The 18089-nt window shown below is 43.0% G+C and overlaps 1 protein-coding gene across 1 annotated transcript in view; it reads right to left on the reverse strand.

The window, feature by feature from the left end:
• Positions 1 to 301: 301 nt before the first annotated feature.
• Deptor (DEP domain containing MTOR-interacting protein) overlaps positions 302 to 18089 on the reverse strand; it is a 133953-nt gene continuing 116165 nt past the window's right edge. Inside the window, exon 9 of the mRNA XM_013032233.1 lies at positions 302 to 2172. Within this exon, the coding sequence (XP_012887687.1) occupies positions 2044 to 2172 (129 nt within the window). The 3' untranslated portion in view covers positions 302 to 2043. The remainder of the gene's footprint in view (positions 2173 to 18089) is intronic.

The raw sequence follows: 18089 nt of genomic DNA on the forward strand, positions 1-18089 counted from the left end.
AATTCAGGCTTCAGAACATAATAGTTCCTGCAGCTGTTTGCACTTAGAAAACATTTTTTTTTTTTTTTTTTGGGCATGGGGCTTGAACTCTGGGCCTGGGCGCTGTCCCTCAGCTCTTCAGCTCAAGGCAAGCGCTCTACCACTTGAGCTACAGCGCCACTTCCGGTTTTCTGGTGGTTTATTGGAGATGGGAGTCTCACAGTCTCTCCTGCCCGAGCTGGCTTTGAACCGCGATCCTCAGATCTAGCCTCCTGAGTAGCTAGGATTACAGGCGTGAGCCACCAGCGCTCGGCTAGAAAACATTTTTAATCTTGCTCAGACTTAGTTTTTGCATCTGAAGAATGAGACTAATAAAATCTACTTTAAAAGATTGTGATGCGCATTACATTTTAGAAGATCACACACGTTCAATGACATAGCAGGGCCAAGCACACAGTATAAACACACACAGTTGTAGAAGGGGACAACCTTTCTCAAATATAGACTGGCAATATTGATGGCAGATATTCAACAGAACCTCAAAATACTGTTCTCTGACTAAAGCTACCAAGTTGGGAATAGATATATATAAAAGCCTTAGCATGGTACCAGTACCAAGATATGATAACCTATGGAAGAAAATGACTGAGGTATAACACTTGTGTTTAATTTCATTAATACAGAATATGAAAGTAACTTCCTTGTTCAAAATTCATTATATGCAATGCAAAAGTATTTCTGACTTCTTAATTTGGCACTTTGAAGAATTTCCTCTATACCCCAAGAACCCAGATACCAGTTTTCTAACCCCACCCCTGAAAAAAGGAAAACTCTCACAAGACAAAACAAAATCCCAAGTAGGCGTGTATACAAATGGGATGAACATTACAAAAGAAAGTGATAATTTCTGTGAAAAATTGTCCCCCTAAGTAAGCAGCAAATCATGTCCTTAACATGTTCTATTAGAAAGCTTGTAAAAAGTCAGGCTAAGAAGACAATTTAAGAACTTCAAGTTTTATCACACATAGGCCAAATTCTAGACTATTTCTTTTTTTCAAGTAAACACTCTCAAAGGAAAATCTTACCAGGAGGTTTGATTTGGGGTTTTATGTGTATGAATATGAAACTTCTCTGCTTTCACATTTAATATATGCAGGATGAATTCTAGAAAGCTAATTTATAGACAGCTGATTTGTAGACAAAATGATTTAGGCTCAGAAAGAGAAAATAGGGACAGTTACAAGCAGTTTCTATACTGTCTTTCTTTATCTACCTCCACCCACAGCATTAACAGAGCTTGATTTGGTTGTTTATTTTTTTACCTGATGCCTGAACTGAAGCATGTTAAATTAGAAGTCAACACTAAAAGAGGGGATTAAGAAGAAGTCACTTCTTGATGGCTTTGGAGCACCTGAGTGCTTTAGAACCACCTTCTGCAAATGCTGGCTAGCAGATCATATTCCTATGGATACTATTTTCATCTGAAGAGAAATGGGTAAGGTGTAGGTTCACCTTCTAGCAAACAATCTCATTTTCAGAGGGAGTCTTGTTAAATTGCCCACACTGGCCGCAGACACCTGGGCTCAAGCAATCCTTATGCCTCAGCCTTCTAACTAGCTGAGCTGACAGCTACATACCACTGGGCCCGGCTTGAAAAGTATATTTTTAGAGTCTGTAGCAGCTACTTTTCATGACTCCCTAGAAAGTCGATTTCAACAATGTTGCTCCTTCAGTTTGAGAAGCATCTCAACAACTTTGTACAAACGAAGATGAAAACACCGGATGAGGACCACGAATAGAAATAGAAATGTAGTAAGGCAATCCCATCATGTAGGAAAATTCTGCTTCCCTATTGCTTTCCTACACTGACTTTTTTTTTTCAAAGATGTGTTACCCGATTCTTCCAGGTACAAACAGTGTATGGAACTTGATGTGTGAGGATGGAGGAAAGATACAGGTGTCCAGAGCCATCCATGTACAGGACAGCCTGTCCTTGCATTGCTGTTTCTGGGATGCGTCACTGCTGAGCAGGGCAGGGCGGGGAGGGGAGGGAGGGCTGGCTGCTCAGCGCTCCAGCTCCTCCATGACTTCCATCACAATTGTCCGTGGGCCTGTCAGGATCAGATTGCTCACGGTCCGGTAATCCACGTGCAGCACATTGAGGCCATTGACGGAGACAACAAACTGACAGACCTACAGGAGTGACAGAAAGAAAGAACATCGTCATCACTGTGGGTTTTTTCATAGATTCCCTAGTCTATGAAAATAGTGTTGAACCCTATCAGGTAGATTGTAGTATATGTGTGTGTGTGTTTATGCCAGCACTGGGGTTGAACCCAGGATCTTAATCTCTTGCTTGGCTTCCTTTTCCCCCTTCAAAGCTGTTGATCTACCACTTGAACTATATCTCCACTTCCAGCTTTATTTTAATAATCAATTAATTAGTAATTTTTTTGCTGGTTAATTGGAGATAAGATTCTCACAAGCCAGGCACCGGTGGCTCACACCTATAATCCTAGCTACTCTGGAGGCTGAGCTCTGAAGGTCATGGTTTGAAGCCAGCCCGGGCAGCAAAGTCCAGGAGACTCTTACTGGAAAACTGGAAGTGGAGCTAAAGGGGAGAGCACTACCCTTGAGCAAAAAGCACAGGGACAGCGCCCAGGCTCTGAGCTCAAGACCAACCCCTACCCCCCCAAAAAAATTCTCACAAATTTTGCTGGCTTCAGACCTTACGCCTCAGATCTCAGCGTCTTGATTAGCTAGGATTATAGGTATAAGTCCCCAGCACCTGAATCTGAAGGATTTTTAAAAATCTTTATAGATGATCAAATCTTGAGCCAGGCAAAGGAGAAAATAAAAAGGAAGAACGAAGGAAAAGACAAATGGGAAGGAGAAGGGAAGGAGCGGGGCGGGTTTCTGGGTTGAGAAACAAATTTAGTGATGTTTTGCTTACCTGTAACTCTCACTCTCACACCTCTCGAAATGCTTGAGAAATCAACTATTTATTTATCAGTTACTTTCGTGTTGAAGACTCAAGAATGTGGACAATGCTCAAATACTTTGGGACACTACCATTTCCTATTCATTGCTTTCTGAGTGGGGTTCAATTTGTATTTAAATACTATATTGGCCCAAAGTATTTATATGGTTACTTAGATCAAAACTGGAAAATATTAGAGGATGGCTAAATGTCAGTGGCAATGTTGAAAGGTTTCAAGATAGGGATTTAAGTCTTAGGCCACTTTGATGGATGACCTCAATCAGGTCATTTTCCTCTTTTTTATGTCTCATAATAAAATCATGTCTCATTTATAGACTAGATGGATAGGGTTAGAGATAGAGTGCTGGCTGTTCCAATCCTAGCACAAGCAAACGAATCAGACAAGTGAAAAGTGCTTGTCTTTCCAGGTTAGAATCAGATTATGCATTTAAAACACCACTACAATTCCACGCATTTTATCGGTACTGGATTCTTTTAATCTCTCTCTCTCTCTCTCTCTCTCTCTCACACACACACACACACTTTCTTTCCCCATTCATCCCTCCTCTCTTCCTTCTTTGTGGTATTTCTGATTTGAACTCAGGATCTGGCCTTTTGCTAGGCAGGCAATCTACGACTTCAAATCACATTCCTTTTCCTTTATTTTTCAATACAATGAACAGGACAGCTAACCTCCTCTTTTTCCTCTTCCCATGTAGCTAGGACGACCAGCATGATCCACTGTTCCCAGCTATTGGTTGAGAAGGGTTTATTTAGTTATTTATTTGGCCAGGGGTGATTGCAACTAAGATACTCCCAATTCCTGCCTCCCAAGCAGCTAGGATAACAGTCATGAGTCACCAGCACCTGGTTTATTTATTTTCTCATTAAAAAAATTCCTTGGCCATGGCTTAAGTGGTAGAGCCTTGAGCTGAAGAGCTGAGGGACAGTGCCCACGCCCAGAGTTCAAGGCCACGATGGACCAAAAAAAAATATTATTCCTTGGAGTTGGAAGCATGGCTCAGTTGTGTCAGGTACTGAGTTCAAATCCTGGTCTCAGACCTAAAAAGAAAATTTCCTTGCCCAACGACCAGTGGCTAAGACCTATAATACTAAGATCTCAAGAGGCTGAGATCTAAGGGTTGAAGTTCAAAGCCAGCCTGTGCAGAAAAATTGAGCTTCTTATCTCCAATTAACTAGCAAAAACCCAGAAGTGAAAGTATGGCTCAAGTGGTAGAGTGCCAGTCTCGAGTAAATTAGCTAAGGGACAGTGCCCAGGCACTGAGTTCAAGTCCTAATACTGACATAAAAAAACCAATATCAGCAATAACAATAACAAAAAATCCCCACAGAGAACCATGGCCTTCAGGGTTAAATGGAAAGCAGCAAGCAAGCAGGTGGTTATTTACTTGCTGTTTTCTGCTTATCCACTCTCAACCTGCAGAACAACATCACCTCCATACGTATGAAGTTCATACGATCATTCTTTCTCTTCTTTTCCATTTCCACAAGTTTGTCCTCACAGATTCTGGGAAGATCTCTCTATTTTGTCAGTCTTGGCACTTGAACTTGGGGCCTGGATGCTGTTCCTGAGCTCTCTTGCTCAAGGCTAACTTCTATCACTTTGAGCTACAGCACCACTTCTGATTGGAGGTAAGAGTCTCCTGGACTTTCCTGCTTGGGCTGGCTTTGAACTGCGATCCTCAGATCTCAGCCTCTTGTGTAGCTAGGATTACAGATGTGAGCCACTGGTGCCTGGCATTGGGCACTTCTTGTACAAAATCAGCAGTTCTCAGGCATGGTGGAGGTCACAGTCATAATGGAGGTCAGACTGGCAGGTCAGAATCCATCTCGAAGTGGGTCACAGTCATTTACAGGATGATTTAGCACTAACAGAGGCATTACCCTGTGCTTTGCTTTTTTTTTTTTTTTTCCAGTTGCTGCAGCAGATCTGGGGCCAAAGAATGAGAGGAATTTCACCCCCTCCCACCGAGAGTTGAACCTGAGATCTGGGTTCTCCTTTCCTCCACAGGGAAACTTCTGATTACTAGGAGTTGCCAGGGGAGCTCAGTGCAGAGAGCTCTGGATGGGCTCCTTCATCTTCACCACCATTGTGTCTTGTCTTTCTCACATAGCCTGTTTCAATGACTCAAAAACTAGGAAATCTTCACATAAAATCCAGATCCTAGACCCTCGGGAACAATAGGAAGATTCGATCTCAACAAGTCTGATGGCCACACATCTGGCCTGGTAGAGGTGGTCCTGTCTACTTCCTGCCTTCCTTAGTTTTAACTGATGGGCATGTGTGTGTGTAATCTCTGGTTGAAGCAAGGCACTTTCAAGAACTGAAGGAAGTCAGGTGCCAGTGGCACACGCCCGCAATCTTAGCTACTGAGGAGGCTGAGATCTGAGGATCACAGTTCAGAGCCTGGGCAGGCAGTAAAGTCCATGAGACTCTCATCTTCAATTAATCACCAAAAGGCCAGAAGTGGAGCTGTGCTTCAAGGGGTAGAGCACCAGCTTTAAGTTGAAAAAGCTCAGGGGCAGTACCCAGGTCCTGAGTTGAATTCAAGCCTCAAACCAGCACCCCCCACCCCCACCCTCACAGAACCTAAAAAGCATCAAATAATGGCAGATACAATGAAATTTGGTACACACATTTGGTATACATAATGGAATATTATACTACATAAAATGGGTCTAACCATAGCAACAAGCCTTAAGAATACTATACTAAGTGAAAAAGCCAGCCACCATGGGTGGCATGAAGTGTTCAAACAGGCCAGTCGGTCTACTAAGACTGGCTATTCCTGGCTAGGGAGCAGGGAGGGAGGGGGGCAGGGCACTGACAGTTAATGGGCATGGGGGTTATTTTTGGGAGTGATACTGATGCTCTAAAATTGTGCTGATGATCGTGTAACTGTAAATATACTGAGAGCCACTGTATAGTTTACATGGATGAATTGTATATTTTGTGACTTGTTTCTCAATAAACTTTTCAGAAGGAAGGAAGGAAAGGAGAGAGGGAGGGAAGAAGCAAGCAACACGGAAGGAAGAGAAGCTTGAGGGCAGCAATGCATGGACCTCTGTAGACAGTGGAGAGGATTCAGGCTGAACTCCAAGGTGGGGTCTGGTGCCTCTTGTGTGCAGGAATCCAGGTGCTTCAGCGCCTTGAATGGCAAAGGCCATGTGCTCAGGAGGAAGTGCATGAGCGAGCTCTGCTTAGGACCTCTGCCCAGGTGCTCAGGGTTCAACTTCATGCCTTACACAACTACAAACTGATGAATACATACCTGCAAGTTCCAAGACTGGCAGAGAACAGTAGAAGACAAGTGGTTTTAAGACGGTATGATGGTTTTAGGCCTACTCAAATATGTAAGCTTTTAGCCTGGATAGAGCATGTCTATAATCTCAGCTACTGGAGAGGATGGAGTTCATGGCCAGACTGGGCAACCTGGCACAACCTTGTCTCAAGAAAACAAAAGCAAAAACTCCCAAGCAAACAAGCAAGCACAGAAACAAACTATCGTGCTGATCTTAGTGTCTTCCAGTCTCAGAAGGTGTTTATTCAATTAAGATTGGGTTGCTTTATTTATCTGTGCTAATTAACATCTCCACAATATGTAAGCCTAGACATTTATTTCAAATCTTTTCCAGAAAAACAAAAAACAAAACAAAAAAACCCAGAAGCCATTTCTCAGGCTTACATTTCAGGTAGTATTTTTAGAACCAGGCTGGGAACAAAGACGTCATCTCTCCCTAAGTGGTCTCAACAACTGCTGTGGTTCCAATCTTACTAAAGACATGGCCCAGAGTGGCAGTCATTACTGAGCAAGCACTCTGTTAGAAAGGGCTCTCAATTAGCATCTATGGAACACAGTGTTTTGCAAATCAACACGTATTGTAAATACCCACAGGAAGCACAGCCTGGGGAACATCACTTCCCCTCTCTACTAAAGAACAGACAGTACACACAGAATGTGTAAGTGGGCTTCGTTCTAGGCCTATTTTAGGAGCATATTCCCCTTACTTGGGTTGGGGGTTTTGATCCTACCCACCACTGGTAATGCAAATTCAAGTTAGGTGGTGATGTTTTTCTTCTAGTTACTTTATTTTTTTTCTTGTAATTATTATTTTCTTTTCCTTTTTTTGTTGGTTGTAGGGCTTGAACTTGGAGCCTAGGTGCCGTCCCTGAGCTCTTTTGCTCCAAGCTAGTGCTTTACAACTTTGAGCTACAACTTGACTTCTGGTTTTCTGGTGGTTAACTGGAGGTTAAGTCTCTCAGACTTTCCTGCCTAGGCAGGCTCAGATCTCAGCTTCCTAAGTAGCTAAGATTACAGGTATGAGCCACCAGTGCCTGGCTGATCTTTCTTGTATATGTCTGTTAACTAGTGCTAGGCTGATCTTTCTTGTATATGTCTGTTATCAGAGGTCAGATGGTAGCTGAGAGCTGATGGCTCATGCCTGTAATCCTAACTACTCAGGAGGCTGAGCTCTGAAGATCAAGGTTGGAAGCCAGGCTGGGCAAGGCTCCAATAAACTACTTAGAAAAAGCTGGATATGGCTCTTTGGCTCAAGTAGTAGAGTGCTAGCCTTGAACACAAAGAGGTCCAGGGATAGCTACCAAGCCCTGAGTTTGAGCCCCAGCACAGGCAAAAAGAAAAAGAAAAAAAAGAAGGAAAGAAAGAGAGAGATCAGATGGTGTCTCATTTCTTCATGCGCTTGTGGACCTACTATGTACCTCATCTTCCACAAGGAGATAGTGCCGGCACTTCCAGAGAGATGGACAAGGAGCACATTCTCATTCCTTATAAGAAGGAACAAAATCTTCACACAGTAGTGCGCCTAAGGTAAGAAAGGTTCATTCACAAGCGTCTCTGAGCAAGCAGGTGGTGGAGAAAAGTCTTAACAACCAAAGTTGGCCTTGGAAGAGTTAATAGGAAGAGAAGGGCAGGACTCAGCAAAGTTCAGGGTGTGATCAGGTGAGGGTAAATACCTAGGTAGGCAGAGCTCCAGGCTTCCTCTTGATAGGAAGCCAAATCAACTACACAATCTTCCCTCTCATTCCTCTCCCTGTGCCGGTGCTGGCAGACAAATGGTATCCCTCTGGACAGACTGAGTGCCCACAGATTGTGCAACCCCACATTTGTTCTTACATGGCTGAAGTCCCACCTCAGGGGAGGGAGAGAGCAAGAGAGAACAAGAGCAAGAGAGAGGAAAGAGAAGAGAGGACAGAGGACGGAGGAAAGGAGAGAGGTAGAGAGAGGGAGAGGGGGAGAGAGAGAGAGAGGGAGGGAAGAAGAGGGAGAGGGAGAGAGAGAGAGGGAGGGAGGGAGGGAGAGGTAGAGGGAGGGAGAGGTAGAGAGAGGGAGGGAGAGAGAGAGGAGAGAGGGAGGGAGAGAGAGAGGAAAGAGGAGAGATGGAGAGAGGGGGGGAGGGGGGAGAAACATTCAGCGAGACCTCATTCCAGAGACAGAAAGAAGTAGAAGTAGAAGAAAGAAACAGATGGGAGAAAAATAATCAGAAGGAGTTGGTTAGTAGGGTATGGCAGCCAAATTAAATATTTAATCAATACAGAAAGCAGAAGCAAGATGACAAATTTGAAATTAAACAGAACACTCAGATATATTCTAGGAATTATCCTGTCAGGTATCCAATCCCTCTGAAATATGCCTGATGCCAGGAAACCAACCAATTAATGAGATTTTTCTCATTAAACTGTGGGCCAGTTGTACAGCAGAAGTGCCAGCTCTGCATTCAGTCAGCACAATGTAAAAAGCTATTTTCAAGAGTGGAGAATTTCTGGCCTACATACTATATAAGACCCAGGAAAACAATTGATATGTGATGGGACAGAAACCTACACTTCACATTGGCTGCTCTTGCTTGTCTGCACATATTGATAATTTTATATAGCCCTTGAATGATCTTATAAACATCCACATCACCCTTAGCAGAATAGAAATGTTTCTTCCTCCTTAAAGTACAACCCAAGTATAAAAGGATGACTTTCCAGCTGGTGCTGTAGCTCACACCTGTAATCCTAGCTACTCAGAGGCTGATATATAGCAGACTTATCTCCAACTAACCAGCAAAAAGCTAGAAATAGAGATGTGGCCCAAGTGGAAAGGTATGAGCCACGAGTGAACAAGCCAAGCAAGAGTGTGAGCCCTTGTGTTCAAGTCCAGTACCAGCACACACACAAGAAAAGAGAGAGAGAGAGACAGAGACAGAGACAGACAGAGACAGAGAGAGAGAGAAGAAAAAAAGAAAAGGTTGAAATTTAGAGCTCAGAAAGAAAAAACTTCTAACATATTTTGATTGCTCCTATTATTTGGACTATGGTACAAATACACCTGGCTTTCAGAATATTACAGATTGAGAACATCATGTTGTACACATTTAGATAAAGCATGATCTTTTAGTACACTGTTGGTGGGAATGTAATTTGTTCAACAAGCTGGAAAGCAGTATGGAGCTTACTCAGTAAACTAAACATAGAACAACCTTATGATCCAGCAATTCCACTCTTAGGCATTACAAACCTAGGATATAGTAAAGCCACCAACACAACCATGTTCATTGTAGCACTATTCACCATAGCCTAGGGATAGAATCAGCCCAGTTACCCCTAATGGATGAATGGATCAAGAAAATGTGGTATATATATATATATATATACAATGGCATTTTGCTCATCTGTTAGAATGATATTGTATCCTTTGTAAAGAAATGGAAGAACCTGGAAAAAATCATTTTAAGTCAGACCAGAGAGACAAACAATGCATGCCTTCTTTTATATGTGGAAGCCAGAATTAATTTATAAGTAAACACTTCGGAGTGGTAGTCAAGCATCCACAAATATATTAACTGAAACATGGCAGATTCAGGGAAGAACTTAAATGGTGTAATTCCTTAGAAAGGCTAATTCATAGTCCAACAAGAAAAACATCAAAAGATAGGTGCTTAAAAGGTGGGAGGGATTAAAGAGAGAGGAGTAGATGGAGAGGAAAGGGGAAATAATGCAGTTATAAAATTTAAGGTATATTCTACAAATTCAAGAAAATTGAGGGAAGTGAAGAGGGTGGGAGGGATGAAGAATGATGAAAGCCTGGCTCATGAGACTCTTATCTCCAAAAAACTACTCAGAAAAAGCCAGAAGTGGCACCGTGGCTCAAGTAGTAAAGTACTAGCCTTGAGTATAAAGAGGTTCAGGGATAGCACCCAGGCCTGAGTTCAAGCCCCAGCACTTAGCATTAGAGCCTGGCACTAGTAGCTCAGACCTGTAGTCCTAGTTACTAAGGAGGCTGATATCTGAGGGTTGAGGTTGAAAGCCAACCCAGACAGACAAATCCGTAAGACTCTTATCTCTAATTAAGCAACAAAAAGCCAAAATGAAGGTGTGGCACAAGTGGTACAGTGCCAGCCTTGAGCAGAAAAAACAAATAAGAGAGTGTGAGGCCTAGAGACTCAATCCAAGTACTGGCATAATAAATTTAAAAAGAAAAAGTTGCTTCAGAACTGAAACTGTCATACATTGTAATTATGTAATTGGCTGAGATATAAGCCGAGGAAGAGCCCTGGCCTAGACCGTGCAAGGGCCTGGCTTTAGAAAAAACAAAACGGTTCCTCACCAAAGTCTTTGAGACAGACGCTGAATCCAGATGTACTGGTAAGTAGAATCCATTACACTCAACGACTGCCTGATGTTTACATTTATCAATCATACTACTTAGAAATTTCTGATGCTGTGTAGTAAGTTGTGTGTTTATGCCTGGTACAGTACAGCCAGGACAGCAAAACACTGTTCCTGGTGCTTAAAAGGTGGGAGGGATTAAAGAGAGAGCAACAAAGTAGAGAACAACAATATAACTTAAAGCTGTACATCCAGCCCCATAAATCTCTCTTCCAAGTATGCAACTGGCTGGAGAGACGTGCTCATGGGAGGAGGCAGAGATCCAGTTCTTGGACAAACACAGGCCCCTCTCCCCAGAGAATTCGTGTTTCTCTGTGCTGTGTGCACAGTAAGCATACTATATGCTTATGGTGTCCTCCAAGAACAGACTGCCCCATCAGCCTTGAAGCAAAGCCAACTCTCGATAAGAATGACCCTCTTTCACAATAAAACAATAACAACAGTAACACAAAGTTGTACAAAAGCATTTTTGTTTTAAATTGAGAAATTCAAAGTGCCTATTGCCTCCACACAGAATCTGCCCACTTCCTGGTCCAAACTGTTGGTGTGTTTCTGATTTAGACTTGCCCCTGGTCCACTTGGCTGAGCTGGGGAGCTGATCTCGGGGGACAGTGGTAGAGTTAAAGAAGGGGAAGGCATGAGAAACTCTGGCTCTAATGAGTTGGCTTCTCAAAGTGAAGACGCACACTTCCTGGGAACTCTCTCTAGAGATGTGGCTGAGGCTGAAGGAGGATGTATAGGCTATCCTGATGGTTCCTGTTCCCATGACAGACAGCTCAAGGCTGAGCTAGGACACTTCTGAGCTCTTCCTGCATGAAAGACAGATAACAATGTGGTCTGTCTAGTGGTGATAAGTGTTTGATATCTGGGAAGAAGCAATGTGTGCATATTACCACCACAGGGTTCCGTGGGTCTCTTCTATTAGTGAAGGGAAGGCCCCATCACCTAAAAGCCAGATCTTACTCTTACCCTCTTGGGCTCCCATACAAAACTGGTTGACTCTGTGGCTACAGAAAGTTCCTTGTTCCTTAGAACTTCCTATAATTGTAAGTGTGTGTGTGTGTGTGTGTGTGTGTGTGTAGAATTCTGACCTCTGAAGAAACTTTCTTAAAGTAGATAACAACTCCCACACAAGGCTCTACAAGGCCAGCCTTCCTCCATCATCCCAAATGCTTTTCTCCATAAGAATCCTTTACCCCCCAATTCTCTATTTGTCCTTAAAATGTTTATTTTTCTATTAACATGTTTCTTTTCCCCTGAGTTGTGCAAAATTAACATACCAAAGCTTTATAAAGATTGATTCTTAAATAAGATGCAAGATATTAAGGTTATTCATCAAGCAACTAGTTGCTCTGTAACTGTTTTCATAAATCTATGTTTCATATATTATTTCACTCCAAAAGGACAATCTGTAGCATGTTAGAAACACTACCTGACTTCTAAGACTGTGTCCTCTTTTTTATTCCCCTCCTTCTTCCTCCAGTGTGGTAAAGCTCTGATCTAGAGGAAGAACAAAGTGTGGGTGTGTGTATGTGTGCATGCGCACACGTCTACAGACACACACCCAATCAGAGGCTGTATAGGCAGAGATGGTGATTTCTGCATTGTACATGCATAGCCTCAATTGGCTACGTGCATAATGCAGAGATCACCAGCTAGTTGGTAATGATTTGGTGGGAAAAGTGGAAGGGTTATGAGTAGCACTGGCTCCAGGGAAACTTCCTTTTAGATACAGTAAGATCTGGACTAAGCATCCTGGAGGGATCCATGTAGCTGGCAGCTACTCTAGGATCTTCCCTTATTCTACTGGTATTCAGCCCAATTCAGGCTAAGAGACTCGGGACTGTATCAGTTCAAGAATGTGTGCTGTGGGGTCAAGAGGCCCTCTGTACTGAGCTGTCCACAGTCTGAGAGTAGAGCTCTGGCAGGCAGTAACAAAGTGTACATGGCCCAGAGTTTCCTCTGTGTCACACAGTCTTTAGGAGCCTCATGGCACAAGTCACGGGGAGCTGCATGGGTTTGGATGCTGGGACCCTTCCAAATCTCCATTCCTAGCCAACAGCTAACCTCTGGTAGAGTGGCTAACTTATTTTGCCTAGAGTATTAGCCAGATGGAGAAAAGAAGGACTAGAAAAGTACCAGAAAAGTTAACTTTACCACATTTGAAGAGCACCAGGATATAACGGAAAGATGGTGGCTCTGGAGCCAGACGGGCCTTGGATGCTTTGTCTTCTGGCTGGGCCACTGAGTTACACAACCAGAGGCTGTGACTCAACACTGTCAAATTCAACCCTAAACCACAGCTAATATCGAGCTCCTGGGCTGGTGACCAAGATCCATGAAGGTAAAATAGAGCAAGTTAACAGCAAGGTACTCTAACAATGACAACAAAGATTGCCTCGTTCTAACCTGTATCCCTGAAGAATACCACTAGATTCTTAACCAAGCTTGAACTTCTTTACTAAATCTTTTTTGTGGGCTATTTTTTTTTTGTCAGTTGTGGGGCTTGACTTGGGGCCTGAGGGGGCGGGGTGGGGAGGCTGTCCCTGAGCTCTTTTTGGTCAAGACTGGTGCTCTAGCACTTTGAGCCACAGCACCACTTCCAGTTTTCTGGGGTTAGTTGGAGATAAGAGTCTCCTGGACTTTTTTGCCTGGGCTGGCTTTGAACTGCAATCCTCAGATCTCAGCCTCCTGAGTAATTAGAATTATAGGAGTAAGCCACCAACACCCAGCCTTAATTTACTAAATCTTTATGCAAGAATGTAGTGAATTTATAGGTTAGCTCTGGATGACTGCCTTTACTATGAACATTTAAAAAAATGCTTAATAAGCTCATGACTGCAATCCTAGTTACTCAGGAGGCTGAGATCTGAGGATCATGGTTCAAAGTCAGTCTAGGCAAGCTCCATGAAAGTCAGAAGTAAAGCTGTGGCTCAAGTGGTAAAGTGCTAGCTTTGAGCAAAGAAGCTTAGGAACAGAATTCAAGCCTTGAGTTAAAAACCCAGGACACACACACACACACACACACACACACACACACACACACACGCTTAATAAATAATAGCTTAACAAATAAACCCTCAACAACAAAAATGCTTCCAGAAAAAATTTCCAGACAACTTTATTTGGCATAGTTCTATTTCTCTGTCTCCTAACAAAGTAGCTGAAAGAAGCCATGGTGAGCATACGACAAGGGGTTGGTAGTATCACTTCATTATTTCCAGGTTTGAAGAGAAAATACTGAACAGAAGACTGGTGTCTTAAATATATGCATCCACTCTGCATCCCTGTCTCAAGGATCCAGAGGATGTAAGACAAGGATAGTTTGATCTCCTAAGAGAGAATGGTATAAACCCCTCATTCTGGATATGTGGTTCTACATCCCAGAGTGTCTATAAGGCCTAATATTCCAGGAAAAGTCTTTGAACCCTCGCTCTATCAAGGGCAGCCTCACACTGGCATTACTGATCAAATCTCAGATTCACTCTCTTCACCCCACCAACTTGTATTGTGTATATTTTGCAAGTGACTAAAGAAAGAACAGGAATGTGATTAGAGCTTTGTGGTGCTAGCTGACTAGACTAGAATTACATTTCCCCAACTCCTTTTACTATACAATTTCAAGTTCAAGTTGGCTCAAGACAATCATGCATAATATCTGGAAAGTAGAAATGAAGCAACTACTATTGCTAATGCCACTGAGGTTCATTCAATAATGTATAGATGCAAAAATGCAGGGGAAGAGCAGGATGTGACTTGCCCTGGCTCTTTGCGGTTCCAGTTCTGAGTTAGTGAGAAGAACTAATCATCAACTGATGGCTTTACTGACAAATTATGGCTTCAAAACTTCCACCACTGATGAGGCCATAGCTTTTCAGAGATCGTCTGGAACTAAACTCCCTTGTGAAATCACTCTAGAACCATCAGGAATGAAATTAGTCACTCAGAACAAAGAATTTGAAGAATGAATGTTTGAGAACCGTAAGCAACCAAGTGGGGGGCACAGGATTGTGGAAGAAGTAGGAGAAAAAGGAAGAAGGGATACAGATGCAGAGATGACAGGTTATAACTTATGTTCCTTTTCCTAGAAAGTGAGAGAAATGCCTAAGTGCTGGTAGCGGCTGGATGCCAGTGGTTCACATTTGTAACCCTTGCTATTGGGAGGATCCAAGTTCAAGGCCAGCCCTCAGCAAAAACTATGCAAGACCTCTCTGAAAACCATAGTGGGTGCATGTATGTCATATAAAACTATGTGAGATGCTGAGGGTAAAAAGGCCCATGACACTTCCTCTCCATGGAGTGAACCTAGAGGAGATGTTGCATGCCTGTTATCCCATGGATGATTAGGGAGCCTATAGCATAGGCAGATCAAGGCTCATGTGTACACCTATCCTAATAATAGCCAGTGTAAAACAGGGCCAGAGAGGTGGCTCAGTGGTATTAATCAGGTCTAGAAAGTATGAGGCCCCGAGTTCTAATCCAAGTACTGCCATAAAAAAAAAAAGAAGTGCAGGCAGTTTCCAACTTGATCGTCTACTCCACCACTCTGTCTAGCTCTTTATCCCATGTGAAGAAAACAGTAAGACATCTCAGGCTTACTACTAGATATTCTAAAGGAGATGGGACTTGTCAACCATGCTGGAGACAGGAAATGAGAGAATCAGAACTGGACTTTGTAAAAGTGGAAATCTGAAGGTGAAAATGTCACAGTACTGGGCATCCAGTGTTGTCGCATCTGCAGACATTAAGCCTGGACAGGCTTGCTAGCAATTGCAAAAATGGAGGTGCTGACAGGAGATGCAGGCTGAAGGCAAACCTGGGCAGAGACTTGGAAAGGTGGCCGTGCTAGCCCTGAGCTGAAGAGCTGAGGGACAGTGCTCAGGCCCAGAGTTCAGGCCCCAGGACTGAAAAGACAGAGAGAGAGAGAAAGAGAGAGAGAGAGAGAGGTATGTTCAAATTAATTAGAGACTGATTTTCTTAAATAGCCTTCAACTTTCTTAGGAATAGTATGAAGGATATCTCCTTTTCTTCAAAAAAACTTCTGTTAGCTGGACACTGATGGCTCACACCTGTAATCCTAGCTACTCAGGAGGCTGAGATCTAAGGATTACGGTTCAAAGCCAGCCCCGGCAGGAAAGTCCATGAGACTCTTATCTCCAATTAGCCATCAGAAAACCAGAAGTGGTTCTGGTGGAGCGCTCACCTTGAGCTAAAGAGCTGAGGGACAGAGCCTAGGCCTAAGGTTCAAGCCCCACAACCACCACCACCACCAACAAAAAGCCTTTTTCTGTTCAAGACTGGGGCCTTCCCAGGATACAACACCACACCTCACTGCAGCCTCTCCAGGGGGGTTTTATGCAACAGAAACTGCCTCACACTAGAAGTGAGGGAAGACCAGCTTTCTTGAATGCCACTTGGCCCAGTTGCAACAATTCAAAGCAACAAAGCTGAGGGCACGAGCAATTCGTTGGCTCTGAAAGGCAACTGAAAGAAGCAAGGGCCTGCTTCTTTGCTTGGTTTTCTCTGTGTGGATTTTGACATGAAGTGGGGCTCATAAACTTCCAAGTATGTGTGTAACTGACACTCTGCAAGGAAACAGTCCAAAGGACACAAAAACAAAGGTATTTCAAAGCCAAAATATAGAGCACCACCCTCCATTTGAATCAGAGGCAGGAAAATGAATGCAGCGCTGCATCCAGGGTGGAGAGTACTCTACCTCATGGCCATCTTTAAAGACTATTTCCAAGCTGGGTGATGGTGGCTCACACCTGCAATCCTACCTACTCATGATCTGAGGATCATGGTTCAAAGCCAGTCCAAGCAAAAAAGTCCGTGGGACTCTTGTCTCCAATATACTGCTCAGAAAAAGCCAGAAGTGGCACTGTGGCTCAAGTGGTAGAGTGCCAACCTTGCGCACGAAGAAGCTTAGGACCAGTGCCCAGGCCCTGAGTTCAAGCCCCAGGACCAGCAAAAAAAACTAAAAAGTTAAAAAATATAGATTGTTTCCAAACAGTGTCCAGGTCTGGGCCTCAACTCAGGCCAACTCCAGTCTGGGCATTCCTTCAAGGTTCTCTGCGTTCTTGTTTATGTTTGCTTTAAACAAGAGGATTATGTTCAAGATCAGTACCCAAAGTGGAATTTATGGCACAAACAGAGCTGGAATTCACTCTTGGCCCTGAACAACCTCACTTGAGACTTTTTCCTTTTTTAGGATAGGGTCTAAACTATGCAGCCCAAGCTGACCTTGAACTCAAGATCTTACTGTTTTCACGTCCTCAGTGCTGAGATTAGAGATACACACCATTGTGTCCCACCCAAGTGTTCATTTTCTTATGTGTAAAATGGACTTGGCAGTACTATATCTCTATTTTGGGAAGTTGAGAATAAAAGGAAAACATCTTTATATACACATCTGACACAAACAAGACATTATTATTATTATTAATATAATAATATATATAATAATATAACAGGTCAAAAGGGGGGAAGGGAGAGTGAGAAGAGGCAGGTAATTGAAATCTATTGTAAACGTGTGAAAATACAACAAAATCCTCCTCTATATAACTAAGTTAAAAGAAAAAGAAAAATAAATAGGTGAACATAAAAGAGTGTACATCATTATTAGTTACCAAAAGACTATGATGGTAAAAGTGAGCTAGAAAAAATCAAGAAACAATATAAAGGGAGTGCTCCACTGAAGTTCATCTATTTCACATATTTCTGTCAACATCATGTCGGAAACGATCATAAGTTAGCCCTGGTCTTCTCACTTAACACCGGCTGAAGTCATTTCACTTCACTGGTCCTTATTTTTACTGTCTGTAAGATGAAGAGGCTAGTCTGGAGGACTCCTATCCTAGAATCTGTGGATCAGTTTTAGATGATCTACAGAAAGCATTTAATTGTTCAGATGTGATGCACACACTGTGTAGGTCTGTTTTGTGGACATGTGCTTCACAGATGCTACTTGGTTCTTAACAAGTCACTTGACTCCCAAATGGTATTGAGAATTAGAGGAATCTTTCTAGCTGTAAGGTTCTGATTAATGGCGGTAGAAGTAACACTTTGGATACTCCAAAGACACTGGTGAGGGTATTTCAACATATTCTGGACAAAACTTAGCTTTAGTTATGATTTATAAAGCCACCCACTGCAAAACCATAGAAAAGAGCCAAGAACTGAAATGTTCTAATGCCTATTAAGAGCACTGCCAATGGCTGCTTTCACTTCATAGAAGTCAGGTTGCCTTGAAGGTGGTCACAAAAGACAGCAAGTCCACATGAGTCCCTTAGGCTCCAGGATAGCTTGGGATCCCTACAGTCTGGTGGCGTTTTGTACACTCTGGCCTCACATTCCACAGCAGTCCTGGTGGAAGGAGGTGGAGAACAGACAAGAAGAAAATGAAATGTGAGGGCAAAGGCAAACATGTCTAAA

This window comes from Dipodomys ordii, unplaced genomic scaffold, assembly GCF_000151885.1.
Source record: "Dipodomys ordii isolate 6190 unplaced genomic scaffold, Dord_2.0 Scaffold151, whole genome shotgun sequence".
Classification (NCBI taxonomy): domain Eukaryota; kingdom Metazoa; phylum Chordata; class Mammalia; order Rodentia; family Heteromyidae; genus Dipodomys; species Dipodomys ordii.